General features: G+C 40.0%; 1 protein-coding gene across 5 annotated transcripts in view; it reads right to left on the reverse strand.

The window, feature by feature from the left end:
* Window positions 1-416: 416 nt before the first annotated feature.
* Window positions 417-21,750, reverse strand: part of COL14A1 (collagen type XIV alpha 1 chain) — a 243,560-nt gene continuing 222,226 nt past the window's right edge. For 4 of the 5 annotated variants that reach the window (XM_060195648.1, XM_060195647.1, XM_060195649.1 and 1 more), the window contains 3 exons: window positions 6,450-6,527; window positions 2,845-3,000; window positions 417-1,266 (listed from right to left, as the gene is read on the reverse strand). In XM_060195648.1, the coding sequence (XP_060051631.1) occupies window positions 1,193-1,266; window positions 2,845-3,000; window positions 6,450-6,527 (308 nt within the window). In that variant the 3' untranslated portion in view covers window positions 417-1,192. Of the gene's footprint in view, window positions 1,267-1,491; window positions 2,087-2,844; window positions 3,001-6,449; window positions 6,528-21,750 lie in introns of those variants that run through there. The other variant, XM_060195651.1, reaches the window with a different exon arrangement.

The raw sequence follows: 21,750 nt of genomic DNA on the forward strand, positions 1-21,750 counted from the left end.
ATCATTATGGGGTACAGAAAGTAGGAGGTCTGACTTCTGTAATTGTTTTTCCATTGGAAATGGGCATTGTCAGGTTGATCCATACTCCCAGCAAGGCTCCACCCCCTTATTTTAACCAGAAGTTACAGAAGCTTTTCAGTCAAACATTTGTAAACATCTGTCCAGCAACAGTCTTGCCTTGCTTGAGCTCCAGTTGATTATAATTGAATGATAAGATCTCATCTGTCTCTTAGGCCCAAGTGAACTTCTTCTGTTAAATTTCTTCATATAGTCAGAATGGATGACTAAATGACTAAATAAAAATTCAATATACTTATCTAAGTGAAGGTAACTGTCTTGGCTTTCTTCTACAAAACTAGGCAAAGACTTCAAATGTTCAAAGTGACATTTAGAAATGAAATAAAAGAATCCACATACATCATTTAAAATTTTTATTTGCTTACAAAAGACAATAGAAATGTCTGAAAAATCTTAGATGTATATATACAAATTATCCATGTACACAAAGAGGGCAGTCCTTGGAATACTGTTGGCTAAACTGGTTCTTTGCATCAGAACTAGTGGAAAACAATCATTGTCCATATAAAAGCATATTCAATCACTAAGTCTGTTTTTAAAATCACCAGATTCAGAAAGAATATCTAAGCTGTATGCTTGGTTGTCAGTGAAACCAATAAATGGCAGAGTTGGACACGGCACTTAAACAAGAGGTAGTCTGCCCAGTAACTTCCCTTTTTCTTCTCAAAAGACTAAGAGGCTACAGATGAATGGCATAACATGTTAATCTCTCTGAATTTCTGTTTTTCTCTGACATCATTTTCCTCAAATACAATTATATCCATCTTACTGCATGTTAAGACTTGAGATCACTTAATATAGAAAAGATTTGAGTACAGTATTTTTGTCAATTTTTTGTGAAACTCTCTTCTTTGACAAAACAAATTTTTGGCATGATATTACAATGATAAAGAAAAATCAATCTTAAGGTGTCACAGATGAGGGAAGTTTTTTTTTCTTTAATTTATAATTCAATTAATGACAACAGTATTAACTTTATCCAAGGAAAACTTGTAGGTGGATGAAGTAAGCCCCTTAAAAGTCACATATAAAACACATAATGACATTCTTCTTCCATAAGGTGCCTTGAGAGTTTCTGCAGTTAGTTTTCCAAATTCTCCTGAGGCTTTCAATCTCAGACTCCCCACAGTTCCATGGCTTCCAACTCGTCTTGAACAGGGGTGAATTCCGGCTGATCAGGATGGGGAGCTAGAGAGGAAGAGTGGAGGTGGGGACTTGATAGGACCCAGGACCTATGCATAGATAGATATCCTCCCCTCATGCAGGTCATTAAAAACTTGGCTTGGTAGTAGAGAGTATATCCTGTCTAGGAAGAAAGCTGTAGCTACCTTTGTCTACCATGCTGCTTGTACTTTCCCCATGAGGTTTCAGGTGGTTAGTAAAAGAAGAAAGGAAGCGATGCATTACAGAAGCTGTTACAGACCAGAACCACAACTGCTTTAATACTGTATGTTTTTATTTACAGTTGAAACCCTGAAAAATCAGCAATTATGGAAGGACAATAAATGTGGAAAACTGTGTGTTGGAAGTCTATCACTGGGGCCACAGGATGGAGGAGAGGGGCTGAGAACAAGAGTGGGGGTTAGGATAACCAGGGATAAAGTTGTCCATCAATCTTATGTGGAGACAGGACAGATAGGAAGGCATATTTGAATTAATTTATTTTTTGATAACCATTCACACAGGGAAGTTTGATGCAAAGTCTTGGTATGCAGTCATACACTCATTTCCAAGGTGATTTAGAACAGCTGCTATTACAATTGACATGTGACTGGGTTAAGTTCGGATACTATCACTGTTATGTATTTGGAGTATGAAGGGCAAGAGATGTGACAGTGAGCAGACAGGAATACAGGGGAGCAGGGAAGTGTATGTCCATTGTTGGGGCTAGGTCAGGGGAGAAGTGGTCAACAAGACAATTCTGTATCCAGAGTCAATTTCTGAGGTCAATGTGGTCTATGTGGAGGTTATCCACTTCAGTGCTGGTAATCATTGTAAGGGATCAGATCTTAAGAAGAGACAGGGAAAATTGAGAGAATAGGGAGGGAAGAGATGAACAGAGAAAAATATATCAGCAAAACTTTGACCAGTTCCTCTGGCAAATAATGTTAAATTTCTCATAAAGCAGAAAATTTAAACACACTAATAAGTTCATTGCCTCAAAGCAGTCTCTAAACTCTCAGTGCTTCCAAGACATGTCTCATTGCACAACCTGCCAGCATGCAGCCTGCAGATTTATAGAAAGCATAATCTTTAGAATCAGTTCAGTAGTTAATAGTGAGGTAAGGATAGCATGGCCCCTTTGACTCCTTAAAATTATCCTTGGTGATTTACAATGCATGCAAACAATGTCATGAAAGGTAATTTTAGGGGTCTTCTGAAAAGCTCCCCCCCAAACAAAAGTAAAATCTTGCAGAATATCACAGCCATAACAAAACAGAAACAGAGCGTGAGAGGCCCAAAACAATGCTCAAATATGTCCCCCAATGATCAGATATGAGGTTAGAGGCCAAGTCAGTGTGAATTGTCACTGGAGGCAAGGAAGATTTAATAGTTGTGTGATTATTTTAACTATCCTCTTAAGGATTGTAAAAGGCAACTTCTATAATAATTTGCATTTCATAGACAATGACACTGGGCAATTTAAAATAGTGAGAAATTTAAGTTCTATTTTCCTTTCATGGCCAGTCTACCCTCCCACAGAACCCCTTCACTGTAATGTAACTAACCAATGTGACTCAAAGTCTACAGGAAGCTGGCACTTACCTCCCACTCCATATGAGGAACATGAAGAAGGGTCGCAGTATCCAGGTTGTCCGGAAGGACCTTGGGGTCCAGGCACTCCTAGGTGACCAGGTGGACCCCTTGGCCCAGGAGAACCAGGGGGTCCTGGGCTTCCTGGCCGACTCTCCCCTGAAGGCCCTAGGAAGTATCCCGAAATGAAAATAGTTGGTGTTTTGCCTTCACAGGTGAGTTCTGAAGCCACCAAGAAGTGAACTATAAAGGAAGTCATTTTACACATCTGTCTCTCTCTATTTACTGAACTCCTATTCCTAGACTGGATTTCCTGGCCACAGGGTCATGAAATTACATGAAGTCCTGAAGTCATGAAACTGGAGAGCAAGTGGTATTCTTTTCTATCACTTCTTGCATATTCAATTTCAAAAGGTTGTACTACTCTCTGCCAACTTCTTTATGGAAAGTCTATTTCTCAATGCAGTTCTTTATGAGTATGATGGTACAGCCATAGGAACACACGTGACTAAGCACAGACATTCAATTTCAACTTCAGAGCAACTGCTAATTGATAACTCCAAATAATCAAAATAAATTAGTACACCTAAAAGAATTTATCTTATAAGGGAAAAATTAAAATGTCAGAAATTTAAACTACTATACTATTTAAAATTTTATCCTTTTAAATATTTTTATTATATTTATTTATTTATTTATTGGATAGAGATAGCCAGAAATTGAGAGACAGAGAGCGAGAGAGAAAGACAGACACACCTGCCGCTCTGCTTCACCACTCATGAAGCTTTCCCCCTGAAGGTGGGGACCAGGAGCTCAAAACTGGGCCCTTGTGCATTGTAATGTGAGCTCAAACAGGTGTGCCACCACATGGCCCTCTATTTCAAAATGTCCTTAGGCTAGCTTTCAGCAATGGAGTTAGACTGAGTAAAATGAAGGAGAGATTAAAAATTTTATGACTTTAAGAAGTGTGTCAGATTTATTTTTGGGGGAGGGAGTTGTACGTTTTTAGACTTAGCTCCCAGCAGTGGCTAAAAGCCATTCTTCAACTGGAAATAAAATATAACTAACAACTGCAGTGGAAAACTAGAGACAAGTATCACTTTGAATTTGAAAAGTATTGTGGCTGCCAGATAAAGTCAGTTCTACTTAATTAACATTTACCATCCTTCCATTTTGTGGAATGTATCATGCTGGACTAGTTTCTCAAATAAACTAAATGTTTACTTGTTTCATTGCTAGAAAGAATAAGAGACCAGAGCAATGCTCAGTTCTGGCTCATAGCCTAATGCATATATATATATGTCTTATGCTCTACCATGGAGCTATCCTCCAACCTCCTCATACAACCTCTAGTCATAGTGGCATTACACCCCAAGGGAATCTATTACGTTAAGACTTTCTTGGGAGTCAGGTGGTAGCGCAGTGGATTAAGCGCACAAGGTGCAAAGCGCAAGGACCTGAGGAAGGGTCCCGGTTTGAGCCCCCGGCTCCCCACCTGCAGGGGAGTTGCTTCACAGGCAGTGAAGTAGGTCTGCAGGTGTCTATCTTTCTCTCCTCCTCTCTGTCTTCCCCTTTTCTCTTCATTTCTCTCTGCCCTATCTAACAACAATGATGTCAATAACAACAACAATAATAATTACAACAACAATAAAAAACAACAAGGGCAATGAAAGGGAAAATAAATATAAAAACAATTAAAAATTCAAAAAGACTTTCTTCTAGAAAAAAAATTTCCAAAATTAATTTTAGTTTGAAGAAAACTACAAAGCAATTGATTTAATGTGCCTGAGACTTTGATTATAAATACATAATGAGATTATGACCTTGTAATCCTATTACTGAGCATGGTCATCTGGCAGCAACTCTAAAAGCAGGGAGTAATGTACACAAAGCTTGACACTTACAGCAAACTCATTAGGACAACCACAGTAGCAGTTTTTACCTTCAAAGAGGAAGCTCACCAGTGGTGAAGCAGTGCTGTAGGTGTTTCTTTCTCTCCCTTTTTTTTTTTTTTTTTTTTTTTTTTGCCTCCAGAGTTATTGCTGGGGCTCTGTGCCTGCACTATGAATCCACTGCTCCTGGTGGGCATTTTTTTCCATTGTTGTTGTTGTTGCTGTTGTTGTTGGATAGAACAGAGAGAAACTGAAAAGGGGAAGACAGAGAAGGAGAGAGAAAGATAGATACCTGCAGACCTACTTCACTACTTGCAAAGTGACCTGCCCTTGCAGGTGGGGATCCTGGGGCTTGAACCAGGGTCCTTGAGTGGGTCCCTGCACTTTTCACTATGTGTGCTTAACCTGATGTATTACCATACCCCCCTACTTTCATATTTTTAAATCTTTACTGTTTTATTGGATAGATAGCCAGAAATTGAGAGGAAGGGAAGATAGATAGACAGAGAGACACCTGCATCATTGCCTCACCACTTGTGTAGCTTTTCCCCTACAGATGGGGACTGGGGACTTGAACCTGGGTCCTTGCATATTGTAACATATGCACTCAAAACCAGGTGTGCCACCACCTGGACCCTCTTTCTTTTTCTCTATCTCCCTTACCCCTCTTATTTTTTCTTTCTCTGATAAATAAATTATTTTAAAAGGACAACCACAGTGGTAGAAACTATTGGTGTTCATCAAATATCATTGTGTTCCTTTAGATTTCTTGCATCCCTAACACATAAATTTGGACTATGTAAATAAATCCAGACAGTAAAATATGGGTGGAAGTGATATTTATCTTTCTGTATTTAGGAAGTTGACAGCTGATGTTTTCAAAAGTGGAGAAGTTGCCTTAATTTTATCAAACTTTTTTTTTAAGCATTTGGATTGATCTGTTATTACAGCATAATTTACCATCTTCTAACTCATGCAGTCAGCCAGTAAAATCTCAGAATACACTGCAGTTTGGGGGGCTGTGTGTAAGAAGAATTGTTTCTAACATATTGAACTCTTTATTATTATTTTTTTATAGAGGCAGCCAAAATTGAGAGGGAAAGGGAAGACAGGGAGAGAGAGAGACAGAGAGACATCTGCAGCTCTGCTTTACCACTTACAAAGCTTTGCCCCTGCAGGGGGGGAGGGACAAGGAGCTTGAACCTAGATCCTTGCACACTGTGATATGTGTGCTCAACCAGGTGCATCACCACCCAGCCCCTTGAACTCTTAGTATAATATATAAAATACAGTGATTGGATATATTGGTACAAAGCAATATAGTGGTATCCTGTGATGTCAGGTGAATATCAAGATTTAGAACTTCCACCTGGCAGTTTCCTGTTAGAATTCTTACCCTATAAGATTTACCTGCTGGGGAGTCGGGCTGTAGTGCAGCGGGTTAAGCGCACGTGGCGCTAAGCACAAGGACCGGCATAAGGATCCCGGTTGGAACCCCGGCTCCCCACCTGCAGGGGAGTCACTTCACAGGCGGTGAAGCAGGTCTGCAGGTGTCTATCTTTCTCTCCTCCTCTCTGTCTTCCCCTCCTCTCTCCATTTCTCTCTGTCCTATCCAACAACAACAACAATAATAATAACTACAGCAATAAAACAACAAGGGCAACAAAAGGGAATAAATAAATAAAATAAATATTAAAAAAATTAAAAAAAAAAAAAAAGATTTACCTGCTGGCCCTGGGGGGCCTCTTGGACCTTGGGATCCAATGCCGGGATTTCCTTTTTCTCCCTTGACACCAGTTAGACCTATTTTTAAAGGAAAAGGAAAAATTATCTTTAAAATGAAATTTTCAGTAGCTCTGTCTCTCTAGGTTTTGAAAGGATCTGTGTGAAAATACCTTGGTGTGAGTTGGTTTAGCTTTCACTATAAATTAAATTCTGGTACTAGGGATTTATGCACAACCACAGACAGAAAGTTAGTTCTGCATTTGAGCATACTGTCTGTATTTGCAATACTGCAACTGCCTCTTTTTCTTTGCATGCACCAAGCCACTCAACGTACGCAGTTGACACGTCACAAGTAACACAATAGAAATCACAAGTGAACATGCCTAATATCTTCCTTGTGATCCACCCCGTAAAGTATCTGCAACAGGCATGAATTATAATTAGGCAGCAACGCTCTGAAGAGCGTGAGTTTCCATTTAAAAGTTGGAAGCTTCAGGAACGCCTGTGTTTGATTTGGCTGATTCAATCTCATAAAAATCTAAATCTATTTATGTTTCTTTTCCACTGAGCAGACTTCTTCCAAACCCTTTACAGTGCCATTAACAAACTATACATTTTCACAGCAAAAAAAATAATAATAAATAAATAAAAAACAGAGACACATATACTCATCATCTAAGAAAGTTCCATCACAGGATAGGTGAGAGTATACTGTACTGCAACCCAGCCAGCCCCAAGAGTCTGCACCAGGCTGGGGTCACTTCACAGAAGGTCTCTGGCATTTGCTTTTCATGTCCAATAGTATTTCACAGTAGCACAGTGTGAAACAGCATCCCCACATAATTACTTATAAAGAAATCATACGCGCATTGGCAAAAAGCCTAGAAAAGATCCTAAGTGAAAATAACTCATTTGATAAGTGACAGGCATGCAAGCAATTTAAACTTTAAGGAGTACAAATAACTTTTCTTTCTTTCTTCTTTTCTTTTCTTCCTTTCTTCTTTCTTTTTTCTTTCTTTCCCTCTATCAAGACTATCAATGGGACTCAGTGCCTGAACAATGAAGCCACCACTCCTGCTGGCCATTTTATCCTATCTTTAAAAATTTGATAGGACAGAGAGATATTGAAAGAGGAGAGGAAGACAGAGAGAAAGGGATACATGAAGCACTGTTTCACCACTTGTGAAGCTCCCCAACTCCCCCCTCCCCACCCCCCCGCAGGTGGGGACTGTGGGCTTTAACCTGGGTCCTTATGCATGGTAATTTGTGTGTATTTTTCCTTTCTGTTTTTTTTTTTAAAGATTTTATTTATTTATTAATGAGAAAGATAGGAGAAGAGAGAAAGAACCAGACATCACTCTGGCACATGTGCTGCCAGGGATCAAACTCAGGACCTCATGCTTGAGAGTCCAAAGCTTTATCACTGTGCCACCTTCCGGACCACTATTTTTCCTTTTCTAACTGCAATACATAGCCACTGTAGACAAATTAGAAGACTCAAGAAACAAGATCACCAATCTTTGACAAGAGTCACTTTTATTATCTTGGCTTATAATTTATAAAAATAAAGGTGTCTATGTAGTTTTTGTTTGGGGAAGTGGTTGGCAAAAGAAGAATGAGATATTAGTGTTTGTTTTTTTTTCTTATGCTGCATATGTAATGACTGTCCCTTGATTTGAAGCTTTTGTGTCAAATATGCAGCTCTTGGGGGCAAGGTATACTTTTTTTTCTTTAACCTCCACGGTTATTGCCGGGACTCAGTGCCAGCACTATGAATCCACTACTCTTGGTGGCCATTTTTTCCATTTTATTGGATAGGACAGAGAGAAATTGAGAGAGGAGGGGGAGATAGGAAGAAAGACAGACACCTGCAGACCTGCTTGTGAAATGTCCTCCCAGCAGGTAGGGAGCTGGTGGCAGGGATGGGGGGTGGGGGTGGGAGTGGCATCTGAAACAGGGATTCTTGAGCTGGTCCTTGGGTTAATCAAATTGTCCAGAAAATGAACCACTCTGGATGTGGCTATAGGGAATTACTCAATTAGTCAAACTTGCAACTAATTGGGTAGTAACTGGAGTAAATGCTTCCTAAATGGGAGACAAGTTTGAATAATTCTGCTTAATAAAAATTTGGGAATCCAACTTTCTCTTCTGTCACTAGAATTGGAATCAATATGGGGACAGCGAGCTCAGGAAGTAGGACACATGCCTTGCCATGTGAATGACATAGATTATAGCCCTGATACCACAGGAGAGTAACAGGACACCAGGGGAAGCTCCAGTACTATGGCCTTTTTACTTCTCTATCTGAATGAAAAAGTCAGCACAGGGGGGAGAGCAGGTGGTAATACACCTGGTTAAGTGCACACATTACAGTGCACAAGGACCCAGGTTCAAGCCCCTAGTCCCCACCTGCAGTAGGGGAAGCTTCACAAGTGGTGAAGCAGATTTGCTGGTGACTCTCTTTCTCTGTCTCTATCTCCTCCTCCCTCTCAATTTCACTCTGTTCTATCAGATAAAATAAAGTTAAAAAATTAAGAAAAGTCAGTATGGGAACAGTGAAACTGCACACTTCTAAGAACCCAGACACACACACACACACACACACACACACACACACACACACACACACACACACACACATTGAACACATGAGAACTGAAGTCAGTATCCTCACAGGGAGCTACTAACTTTTAAAGAATTAGAATGCAATAAAATACACTGATGAGTAACACTAGGCTGTTCATGATTAACGGTGCAGTGATTCATGACATTCCATGACTGATGGTACTCAAGGCTCAATGCTTGTGTCTGATTCTCCACAAGCAAAAGACCTAGGAGATGAGACTGTATTGGAAAATATTTCCTATATATTCAGGAAAGAATTTTCAGGAATAGCCTTTTGATAAGAGCTTCTTGACTTAATTGTTCCTTATTTGTAAAGAATGCAATTCAACCTAGTTGAATGCACACATAACAGTGCACTGGGTGAACAAAGGGATGAATGAATGTATGAATACTTGGCTCACATATTGTTTGAACTGCCTTTTGCACTTATCTTACTGATTTTTCTATAAAGTTTCCAAAGAGATGCATGAAAGGAAGTGACAAAGGGAGGAGACTGAAGCTCAAGAAAAAAACAGACATGAAAGGGAGGGACAGAAAATCTTTGAGGAAAGTAGAGATGGTCTGGTGGACAGCTGGTGGAATTTCCAAGCAAATACCAAGGGTAAGAAAGACCAACAACAACAACAACAAACAAACAAACAAACAAAACCCCCCAAACCCGGACCTTCCTAAGACTACCAAAAGTAAAAAAAATGTAAGTGACTGCCTGGGGTCACAGTCATAGAACCTTCCTCAGCTGTCTCCCTATCCGCTTTGAAGGACTCATTCTTTCCTCTCATTTCCCTCAACATAGATTAGTACTTGCTTTTCAGTCCATTTTATTTTCAGTATAATTTAATATCAGTCAGAAGAATTTTATTGTACACTGAAATGAAGTTTTTTGTTGTTGTTGTTGTTGTTGTTGCCTCCAGGGTTATCGTTGGGGTTTGGTGCCTGCTCTAGGAATCCACTACTCCTGGAGGCCATTATGCCGTTGTTGTTATTGATGTTGGATAAGATAGGAAGTTGGATAGTATGCCAGCTCCCCCTGGCTTCGGCTTAACCATATGCCTATATAGGGATAGATTTAATCCCATTCAAAGCTTTGGTCTATTTACATAAATCACTTTTACATTTACATAAAGCACTCCAGGGCATTGGTGGTTCAGTGATAGGATTCTTGCCTGCTCCGCCCCCTCCTTGTCACACTCTGATTTTCACCAGTCACTTTTCTCTCCAGCCTCTCTATGTCACACCCTACTTGGCAAGTATATATAAAGATAGCATTGTGAGTTTTAGGGTACCTTGAGTTTAGCTTAGCTCGTCTTAGATTGTGCTGTGTCCTGCATGAATAAAGAGATACTACCTACAGCTCAACCATGAGTCCCTGGTCGTCTGTTACCCGCCCCGTGAAGCCAGCCCTGCGAAAACAACATAACCCGTCAAAAACAACAATAGGAGAGAAGGGGGAGGGGAAGATAGGAGAGAGAGGAGGGGAAGACAGAGAGGGGAAGAGAAAGACAGTCACCTGAAGACCTGCCTCACCACTTGTGAATCGACTCCCCTGCAAGTAGGGAGCCAGGGGCTCGAACCAGCATCCTTACAGTCAGTGCTTGCGCTTTGCACTGTGTGTGCTTAACCTGGTGTATTAACTCCCGGCCTCAGGGGGCTTTTTCTATAAAGTTTCTTATATGGTAGTACTAACTACTAGTAGCCCTTGAAGCTGAATACTGATGGGTCAAAGTACATTTAAGCTTCTGCTGGGGCTTGGTGCCTGCACTAGGAATCCACTGCTCCTGTGGCCATTTTTTTTAATCAAATTTTTTTTTTCTAAAATTTCACACAGATTTTATAAAGAAATATTTAGGGTGGGGGTAGCTAGCATAATGGTTATGCAAACAGACTCATAACCGAGGCCCCAAAGTCCCAGGTTTGACTGGAGAGACAGCATAATGGTTATGCAAAAGACTTTCATGCCTGAGGCTCCAAGGTCCCAGGTTCAATTCCCAGTACCACCAAAGTCCCAGGTTCAACCCCCCACACCAGAGCTGATCAGTGCTCTGGTAAAAACAAACAAACAAACAAACAAACAAACAAAACACGTTTAGTTTACCAAAAGTACAATTTAGCTAAGGTTAAAAAATCCTTGGTTTTCTGTGGAATCATTAAAAATATTTAGATAACAAGTGACAAGACATTTCTATTAATCTTCATTGTTTCAAAAAAATTAAAACAATGCTACAGATTCACAGTATCATTGAACAGGAAGTACAGAGATTTTTCCAAATATTCTCTGTGCCTACACATGCCTGGCTCCTTCCACTATTAATAACCCGGTACATATATCATATTCATTCTTTCTTAAGAATCCTATTAGAAATCATTTGGAACGATACCTGATTCTTCCTAGCCTATCCTACCACTAACCCCCAAATGTCTTCTTTTGTTGGTATAATAGCAGACACAGATTAAGTACTCAAAAAATATCAAGCAAAGGAATGAATGAATGATTTACAGAAGCCATTGTATATATTAACAGAATGAAAATAAATCTAGTTGGTGTAGCAACTATGCCTATGAAAAGAACCTCTCTAGATTTTGAAAGCTATATGCTTCACATATTAAAACTCATAAAGTTTTTACAAGAACTGAGAAAACAGATACCACCATTAACCCTGGCAGAGGGCAGGGATACGGAATGGTTAAGCCACATGTTATTAGATAGTAAACAGCAGAGCCAAGATTCAGGCCAGGCAGGTTGGTTTCAGCTCTTAGCTACTGTAATTCTACATTTCCAACCCAAACTGGACATATACACTGCATTTCTAGTCTTATTTAATGCAATCATTTCCCGAGCTACTTTCCAAGTCAGTAAACTGTCTGCATATTTTCTCTGGCCCCACAATTAGAAATCAGTCCTGTGGTTATTACATTTCCTCAGCTTACTTGCCTGTTTGCGAAGTCACCCTCTGCTCTAAGCAAGACATGGAATAGATACTTAGAAGATCTGTTCTCTTCACACAGACTGCACACATCTAGTGTCTGGACTTTGATTGTCTATTTCCTATTTGCATTGGCCTGCTGGCTTCTAAGCCAGGAAGTTTTATTAATTTCTATGACTCTATTCCACTACCCTAAGTATTCAAAGAGGAATCTCATGTTATTCCACTGAATAAGGTCCCTCCCTCTGATCCCAGACATTCTGAGAAACTCCTAGGATTTATTCCCGGCAGATATACAGGGTCTGGGTAATGTTTTCATTGTAATTGTACCAAAAAAAAAAAAAAGTCATAGGAACTGTGAGACAAGGCTTCAGCTGTTTTATTATATTGTTCGTTGCCTGGGAAATGTTGGCAATGAACTGCAAGTATAATCTGTTTTTAATTTGACATGCTTATTTATTTTTTTAGTTGAAGAAACAGCACACAGTAACACTATGTAAGTTTCAAGTATGCGACATGAATACCAGTGTGTGCGTATACTACATTAAGGACAAAACATAAGATATCAAGATCCAGCCCTATACTTCACCATCTAGTAGGTTGCATAGTACTGGGCTGATTACCGGATACAACAAGGCAGGATAATGGGGCTCAACTCAACAATGTTATATGTACTTTTCTAGGCTCTTCTATATCTTTCAACATGTTTAGTATTGCAATTAGACCAATATGTGAAGCTTCCCCTTTTGAGCTAAGTAAAAAGACTGGCAAATATATGATTGTTTATAATGTAATTAAACTTTTCAAACCACTGCTAAGGACTGTTCTTACTACTGATTTATTCTGTAACAGCCAGCCATCTTCTATGTCTCTGTAATTTCCAGCTCAGCCAAGGAAAGATAAGCACTCTTATTATTAGAAAATCTAATACTGAAACTAAGTCTAAATTGTTGACAAAAGGGTTGAGTAACCAAATAAAGATAATGGGGCAGTCCATTAATCAGCAATGACTGAGGAATCATTATCACCCTTTGACTATCAGAACAATGGGGAAAAATAGAATAGTCTTCTGATAGATTGTAGAATCAGAGTAATCACTGATTCGGTAGAAGCTCTGTAGAGTTTATAGGAAAACCTGGAATTACAGAGGTGACAGGGGCTTGGGTGAGGGGGAAAATACCCTGATTTTTCTTCAAGCACTCCAAACCTCCATTTGTCCTATTGGCTGAATGCCTGAAACACAGCTAAAAGTGGAAGTAGTGCAAACTGACAGCAAAATGCCTAGTTTAGTCCTAATATCAGACAGCAAGATTGCAGGGTAAAATGTGCTCTTCCTGCTTGCAACGTGGTTGGACACAAATAAAATGAGTAGCTACAATTAAGTGTGAAAATTACTACAACAAAATAGGACAACACAGGTCCCTATATGGGATCTCAGAGGCTTTCTCCCATTTAACTGAACTTTAAAGTAAGTCATGAAGAGCAGACATTAGTCAGGTAAAGAAAAGGTGGAAGGGTGGTCCGGGAGGTGGCACAGTGGATAAAACATTGGATTCTCAACCATGAGGTCCTGAGTTCAGTCCCTGGCAGCACATGTACACAGAGTGATGTCTGGTTCTTTCTCTCCTTCCACCTGTCTTTCTTATGAATAAATAAATAAATCCTTTTCTTTCTTTCTTTCTTTCTTTCTTTCTTTCTTTCTAAAGAAAGGGTGGAAGGAAGTGTGTGGACAATCATTTGTAAACGAGAAGCAACAGAACATGTCAGAAGAAATTAGTTTGGTAAGGTTTCGGCAGACATAGGCTGGAGAATGGCAGACTGAACTCTATCTAGATCAGATTAAGGAGTTTAAATACGGTTTCCCACTTGCATAAAATCTTTCAACACCCTCTGTAGGATCTCTGCTCCCCACCTGCAAGTGGGAGGCCTCCTGAGTAGTGAAACAGGTCTGCAGGTGTCTCTCTTTCACTTGCCTTTCTCTTCCCCTCTCATTTTCCCTCTGTCCTAATAAAAAAGAAGTAAGAAAAAGTAAAAAGAAAAAAAAAAAAACTTCCAGGAGTAGTGGATTTGTCCTGCAGTCACTGAGCCTCAGGGATAATGCTAGTGACAATAATAAAAGAAATAATAAAAAAGAAAAGTCAGAGGAAAATGCATTGAATCACTAAGTGGGACTGCCCAGTAGCCAAAGGAATCCATTAACCAGATCAAAATCAAGACAATAAGAACATATTACTTCAGGTTTTTCTAGTGAGTAACATTAGCAATATAGATATATTCCTTTGGCCTTTCAGTCACAGACATCTAACTTAATTTTGGATGGGTGGATAAGGTACTTCAGCAAGAATATAGAGGAGGAGGGAGGTTGGTGAGAAAAAAGAGATAAAGTGTTACTTTATCAATGGCTATCTACCCTCCTAATTGTTCTTGATGGCTCAAAGCTGCAGGTGGGAGGCTTTGTGAGTAGTAAAGCAGGTCTACAGGTGTCTCTTCTCTCACTCTGCAGGTGCATGGCTAAAGGAACAGGGACTCCGTGAGACACCAGGAGTGTCACTAGATGATGAGACATCATCTAGTTTTGCCATTGATACTGTGACCATGGCCAGAATGATGTCAGAATAAATAATGCCAGTCTGTCATCTTTAATGGCAAAAATGTCACTGTTCATTCTTTTTTTTAAAAAAAAATTAAAAATATTTACTCCCTTTTCTTGCCCTTGTTTTATTGTTGTAGTCATTATTATTACTGATGTCATTGTTGTTGTTGGATAGGACCGAGAGAAATGGAGAGAGGAAGGGAAGACAGAGAGAGAGAAAGAAAGATAGACACCTGCAGACCTGTTTCACCACTTGTGAAGCGACTCCCCTGTAGGTGGGGAGCTGGGGGCTCAAACCAGGATCCTTACACCGGTCCTTGTGCTTTGCGCCACATGAGCTTAACCTGCTGTGCTACCGCCTGACTCCCCATCACTGTTCATTCTTAAGTATCATTATATTATTTCCAATACTGTTACAGAAATTGTATATAATTCAAACTAAGCAGAAAAAAAGAGCTACTTTCTGTAGCTCGTTGGCACCATGGCATGCCAGAATTGAGTAATGCTTTCTCCTCAAAATAAATAGATGAGTAAGTATTTTAAAGAAACAGTTCAAATAAGCTTAGAGGATCCATTAGTAAGATATAGGATCCTTATCATGTGCTTTCAAATTAGCCAAGAGGTTCAGAAAGGTCAAACTACCTTGCTATATTTACATAGTAATTTAGTGTTAAAGTTAAATCTAGAACTAATGACAGTGGAAAGGGTTAATGAATACATCTTTTTAATTTTTTTAAATTATCTTTATTTATTAGATAGAAACAGCCAGCAATCAAGAAGGAAGAGGGAAATACAGAGGGAAAGATACAGAGAGATGCTTGCAGCCTTGTTTTACCACTAGTGATGCTTCCCCTCTCAGGTGGGGACCATCAGCTTAAACCCAGATCCTTGTGCATTGTAACATGTGCTCAACCAGGTGCGCTGCCACCTGGCCCCAATATATCTTTTCTATGTATGATTTCACTCAACTATACAAATACATTTTAATAATTTAATTACTATATTATATTATGTGACTGTCTGTGGTGACCCCAGCAGGAGTTTGGGACTATTAACATACAGATGACTTCTGAGGAGATGCTTCAGAAAAGGGAATGCATAAAAGCAAGGGACTTTGAGCATGTGGGCCTCTCTTTGGCTGCTGCTGCTTCTCATGGTCAGAAGCATCTCCGCAGAGGTGCACCATGGCTGCTTCTCCTGGGAACTGAACACATGTGACTGCTAGCCGGTAAACTTTTAGATCCCCCTACAGCCATGAGCAACCTTTACCAGAATTAATAATTGTTTATCTTATGGGATATTCAGACTTTATAGACCTAGCATACTTTTTTAAAAAATTAATTTATTTCCTTTTGTTGCCCTTATTATTATTGTTGTTATTGATGTAATTGTTGATGGATAGGACAGAGAGAAATGGAGAGAGGTGGGGAAGACAGAAAGGGGGAGTGAAAGATAGATACCTGCAGACCTGCTTCACTGCCTGTGAAGCGATTTCCTTGACAGGTGGGGAGCCTGGGCTTGAACCTGGATCTTTATGCCGGTCCTTGTGCTTTGCACCACGTGTGCTTAACCTGCTGCGCTACCGCCCGACTCCCCCTAGCGTACTCTTAACCCTTGATGATAAGTGCTTATTTTGCCTTTTACCTATTTTCCCTAATAAACCTTGTGTTGTTTAAACCAGTTTCCAGCTCCCACTGTGAATCCTTTACATGCCGCATGCAGCCCCCAACCCTCAACCCCCTTTTTAAGTTAAATAACAACAATTGTCTTTAAAAGTCAAGAAAATGGTATATCATATTGAAATATAAATAGCGTTTGTTTCACATGATAAGTTATAAACGTAATGTTAGGTATTAAGATGCCAGTGTATTTGCTATTTCATTTGAATTTTCTGCTAGGCATGACCCAAACTTCTATTTACAAGCCACCTTGCCATCCTAGCTGCATTAGCACAATGATAACTTGAAGCAAATGCTGGCATTGTTAACTTGGCAGAAATTGACTATTACAAGATGCCCTGGATTGTTTTACTATTGTATATAACCACACAGGTTTCTGCTTTTACCATGACTGCAGGGTGAATGAGGAACGGCAGTCAAAAAGCTAGCCAAGCGCTAATCAACACCATAAATCACTTATGGTTCATAACATGATTATATTTCAGGTACTAAGAGAATGAAAAAAGGAAAATATGTATTAAATTTGCTCTTTGAGGAGTATGTAGCCTCATTGGTAAGAATGAACTGAAATCATTGAAGGAGAACTCAAGAAAGCATGTTCTCTCTGGGCGCTAAATGCTATTTCATGCAATAATGAGTTTTGGAATTAATCAGTGATGTAGACACATGTCAACTATTGAGGCTCTTTGAAGGGCTGGAGAAATGCAAAGCACAGCTCCATTTCAGGAACTCAGTCCAGCAGGAAAGACAGACACATTCATCAACAATGTCAACATTAATGGGAGACTGCTTTGAAGGAGTCTTGTGTTTGGGGACAGAATGGCACAAATGAAGGATATACTATGTGTACAAGTTCAGTTCTAGTACTTCCTTGGGGAAAAAAATGGCAGCATCACAACAAATACTCTACAAACACACACACACACACACACACACACACACACACACACACACACACACACACACGTCTGAGAGAAGGGACTCCTGAGTTTCTATTGTGGGGAGTCTAAGGCTCAAGGTTGTAGGGACAACATATGCAGGATGGGGGACCTAAGGCTCAAGGTTGTAGGGACAGCCTGTGGGAAGCTATAAAGGTAGTAAAAGCAAAACCTATGTACAGTGCAGAAGCAATTCAAGAAGCCAGAACTCCCACCTTCTGCATCTCAAAAAGAATTTTGATCTATTCTCCTAGTGGGAAAGAAATGACAGGGTGAAGATGACCAGAGGGCCCTGAACTCCAACTCCATCAGGACCTGGAGAGAGAAGAGGAAAAAGGGAGGGACATTTGGATGTTAAGTGTATATGTGACTTGGAAAGGAAGAGAAGATGAGACCATATAAAAATGGGCAAATATATACAAATATAAACAGATAGTTGTAGAAACAATAGTTAACTCATATCTGCAACCTCAGGAGAACTGCTGTAGCTTACAATGGAGGGATTGAGAATTCAGAACTCTGGTGGTGGGAACAGTACGGGGTTGTACCCCTATTATCTTGTAGTTTTATAAATCAATATTAAATCACTAAAACAAAAAGTAAGAGCAAAGCTCAAACAGGGATCAGTATTGAGTGTGGTGAGAGAGGCAAAAACAAATACAAAGCAGTCAAATTGAATGAGTGATGTGAATCCTTCAACCCTCTATGGTGGAATTAAAAAAAAAAAAATCAAAACTTCATTCTCTTGCTAGGAATTCATGCATGTCCTTATCTCTTGGATCTGGGCTTGGCTATGCAATCTAATTTGACCAATGGAATGTTAGAGGCAGCAGCATGAAGAGAAGCTAAAACTAGATATGACTGGAAGGCTGGGTTGGGTTTTTATTTTGCCCTACAATTGCCTGCAGAACATACTCTAGGGTGCTACTGTCACTGCAATAAGGGGCCCAGCAGAACAGAGCTACTCCAACATCCTGACACATGCTGAAAAACAATATTTGTTGTTAAAGCTACGGGAATTTATCTCTTATACAACAAAGTATGACTAATATTCATGACACTGAGAAGTCACATTTGTTTAGAGCAAAGTGTACACACTTGAAGTGAAGCTGATTGGAAAATATGAACTGGGATAGTACAAAGACCTCTTAGTGAGATGATCCTAACTTTAAGCAATATTGCTAAGACAATGCTGACCAGATGGAGACTGAAATACAATACAAGGAATCTTTTGTTGCCCTTTTTTAAAAAATTATTATTGTTGTTGTAGATATTATTGATGTCAGCGTTGTTAGGATAGAGAGAAATAGAGAGAGGAGGGGAAGACAGAGAGGGGGAGAGAAAGACAGACACCTGCAGACCTGCATCACCGCCTGTGAAGCAACTCCCCTGAAGGTGGGGAGCCAGGGGCTCGAACCGGGATCCTTATGCTGGTTCTTGTCCTTTGCACCATGTGTGCTTAGCATGCTGAGCTACCGCCTGACTCAATACAAGGGATCTACACAGATTATCCAATTAAAAGTTTCAAAAGCAGGTGGTGTTTTTGTTTGTTTGTTTGTTTGTTCGTTTTGCAGTGCTAGAGCTCTGCACATGCTTGATTTCACTAATCCTGGCTATTTTTGTTCTTTTTATTTCATATATAGAGAGATAGAGGAGAAGAAAGAGATGAAGAAAGAGAAGGAGACTTCAATACTCCTCCAACATCCATGAAGTTTGCCCTGATACTATGGTGCTCTTATCCAAGATTTCACCATGGTAAGGCATGTTCCTTACCAGGCGAACTATCTCAGTCCCTAGAAAAAACTTGAGTTACATGAACGATAATATGAACTTTCAAGTCAAAAAGAAGATCAAATACCAGTTACAACATTTTGCTACTTATTTAATAGTGATATTCTTTTTTTTTTGCCTCCAGGGTTATTGCTGGGGTTTGGTGCCTGCCCTATAAATCCGCTACTCCTGGAGGCCATTTTTTCCCTTTTGTTGTCCTTGTTGTTGCACTTTTGTAGTTGTTATTGTTATTGTTGTCAGAGCTGTTGTTGTTGTTGGACAGAGCAGAGAGACATCAAGAGAAGCCTGGAAGATAGAGAGGGAGAGAGAAAGACAGACACCTGCAGACCTGCTTCATCTCTTGAGAGGCGACCTTCTGAGGTGGGTAGCTGGGGGCTCAAACTGGGATCCTTACACCAGCTTAACCTGCTGTACTACTGCCCAGCCCCCAGAGTACCATCAAACAGAGTACCCACTCTTTGTGCTGATTCAGCATGAAGAGTGGGTACTCTGAGTTGATCTGTCAGTGACTTAAAACAGTTATTCTTAGTATTTTATTTAGAATATTTTGCCCTGACCCCCCCCCCACAAAATAGTTTTCTACAAAAACAATTTTCCAGTATTCTAATTAGTGCTACTTAGTCAGATGCTTCAATGTATTTTCTGTCTTTCCTTCTAAAATGTTGCATATGATATCTGAATAATTTTAAAAAGTTGAAAGAGAAAAAAAACCATGCAAACTCTGGGTGAATCCACTCTTCACAACTGCCCCTCATTTTTCAATGTCCTGGAGGTCAAACTGCTTGGAATCTTTTTTTTAGAAAAAGTTAAATTTATTTACATACTTTTTTTTTTGCCTCCAGGGTTATTGCTGGGGCTTAGTGCATTGGATCGACCTTCTCGTGGTGCATCCCGAGAGTATCCATTCATTGGGGAAACTGACGATCCTTCCTAGCCGACTGAATCCACATGGATCCCAGTCACTTTCAAAGCCAGCAACAAGCAGCTCCTGACAGCTTTCAACCTGACGCTGTTGACTGGCTACGGAAGAAGGGCAAACGCTAGAAGAAGAAACGCCTGCACTACAAATCCACTGCTCCTGGTGGTCATCTTTTTTCCATTGTCGTTGCTGTTGCTATTGTTGTCGAATAGGACAAAGAGAAATTGAGAGAGGAGGGGAAGACAGAGAGGGGGAGAAAAAGATAGACACCTGTAGACCTGCTTCACCACTTGTGAAGTGACTCTGCTGCAGGTGGGGAGTCAGAGGCTGGAACAAGGATCCATGAGCTGGTCCTTAAGCTTCTTACTAAGTGCACCTAACCTGGTGTGCCACTGCCCAGCCCCCCTATTTACATACTTTTTAAAGTATGTATATGAATGTATATATGTGAGAAAGCAAGAGAGCGAGCGCCACAGCATCACTTTGGTATACAGAAAGCCTGGGATCTAACTCTGCACCTCATTCCTGAAGGTTAGTTGCTCTACCTGCTGTACTACCTCCCAGGCCACCGGAATAAATTTAAAAAAAGAAAATATCATCATGTGTACATTACCAAAAAGGGGAACTTTAGTTTAATGTAGAGGGGTGTAATTAAATGCATATTCACAAAATGCCCTTCAAAATGTAGCACTAAATGTCTCCCTGTTGGAGCAGGGGTTGTGCTTAGTGACTGCCTTCTAATTAACAGATTGTTGTGGAAACAAAAGTTTGTAACTTCTGGAACTTTTGAAAATAAACATTGAGAACCTATCCCTGGTCTCTGTCTGGAATAACTGGCTCTGAGGAAAGTAGCTGGTGTGTTGTAAGAATACTCACACCCTTGTGGAGAGGTCTATCCTTTTCTTTTTTTTAAATATTTATTTTATTTATTTATTCCCTTTTGTTGCCCTTGTTGTTTTATTGTTGTAGTTATTATTGTTGTTGTCATTGTTGGATAGGACAGAGAGAAATGGAGAGAGGAGGGGAAGACAGAGAGGAGGAGAGAAAGATAGACACCTGCAGACCTGCTTCACCGCCTATGAAGCGACTCCCCTGCAGGTGGGGAGCCGGGGTTCGAACTGGGATCCTTATGCTGGTTCTTGTGCTTTGCGCCACCTGCGCTTAACCCGCTGCGCTACAGCCCGACTCCCCAAGGTCTACCCTTTTCATGCTAAATGAGACTCACAAAGTCTGAGATAGCATTGGGAGGGAGCCTTCTTGGAAGCAAATTGACTGGCTCCAGTCAAATATTCATATAACTCTGGCTGTAACTAGCATCCTGACTGTAATCTTATGAATGACCCTGAGTTGGAAGCACCCACTCCTGAATCTCTGTGTGTGTCTGAATCACCATACCCACAGAGGAAAGCCTCCTGCAGCCCCCTTGGCCATGATCACCACAGTTCTCAGTTATCACAAAGAGACAGTTTGGTTACTTTTATTTTTCATAGTTCTACTTTCTACAGAATTCACTTTCCATTTACTATCTCCCAGTTTGTATGCTCAGTAATGTTCCATATGGCTTCCTTATCCAACCTAAGTCATCTGCTTCATGCAAAAGAGATAGTGTATCTAAAGGACGGAGAACAATAACTGGCAGATGAATTTATTGCTAATAAGTGAAATCCATAAATGATAATGTTATCTTACATACTATCAAGCCAAAATTCTCATTTAATAAGTATTTGACATTAATTGTTTAAAGCAAACCAGACATAAATCCCAGCTGCTAAGGTCATTTAATCCAAAACAAATTTCTTTAAGTTTGATGGTTTCTTTCTTTCTTCTTCTTCTTC

The sequence above is a fragment of the Erinaceus europaeus genome, chromosome 1 (genome assembly GCF_950295315.1).
Source record: "Erinaceus europaeus chromosome 1, mEriEur2.1, whole genome shotgun sequence".
In the NCBI taxonomy this organism is placed as follows: Eukaryota; Metazoa; Chordata; class Mammalia; order Eulipotyphla; family Erinaceidae; genus Erinaceus; species Erinaceus europaeus.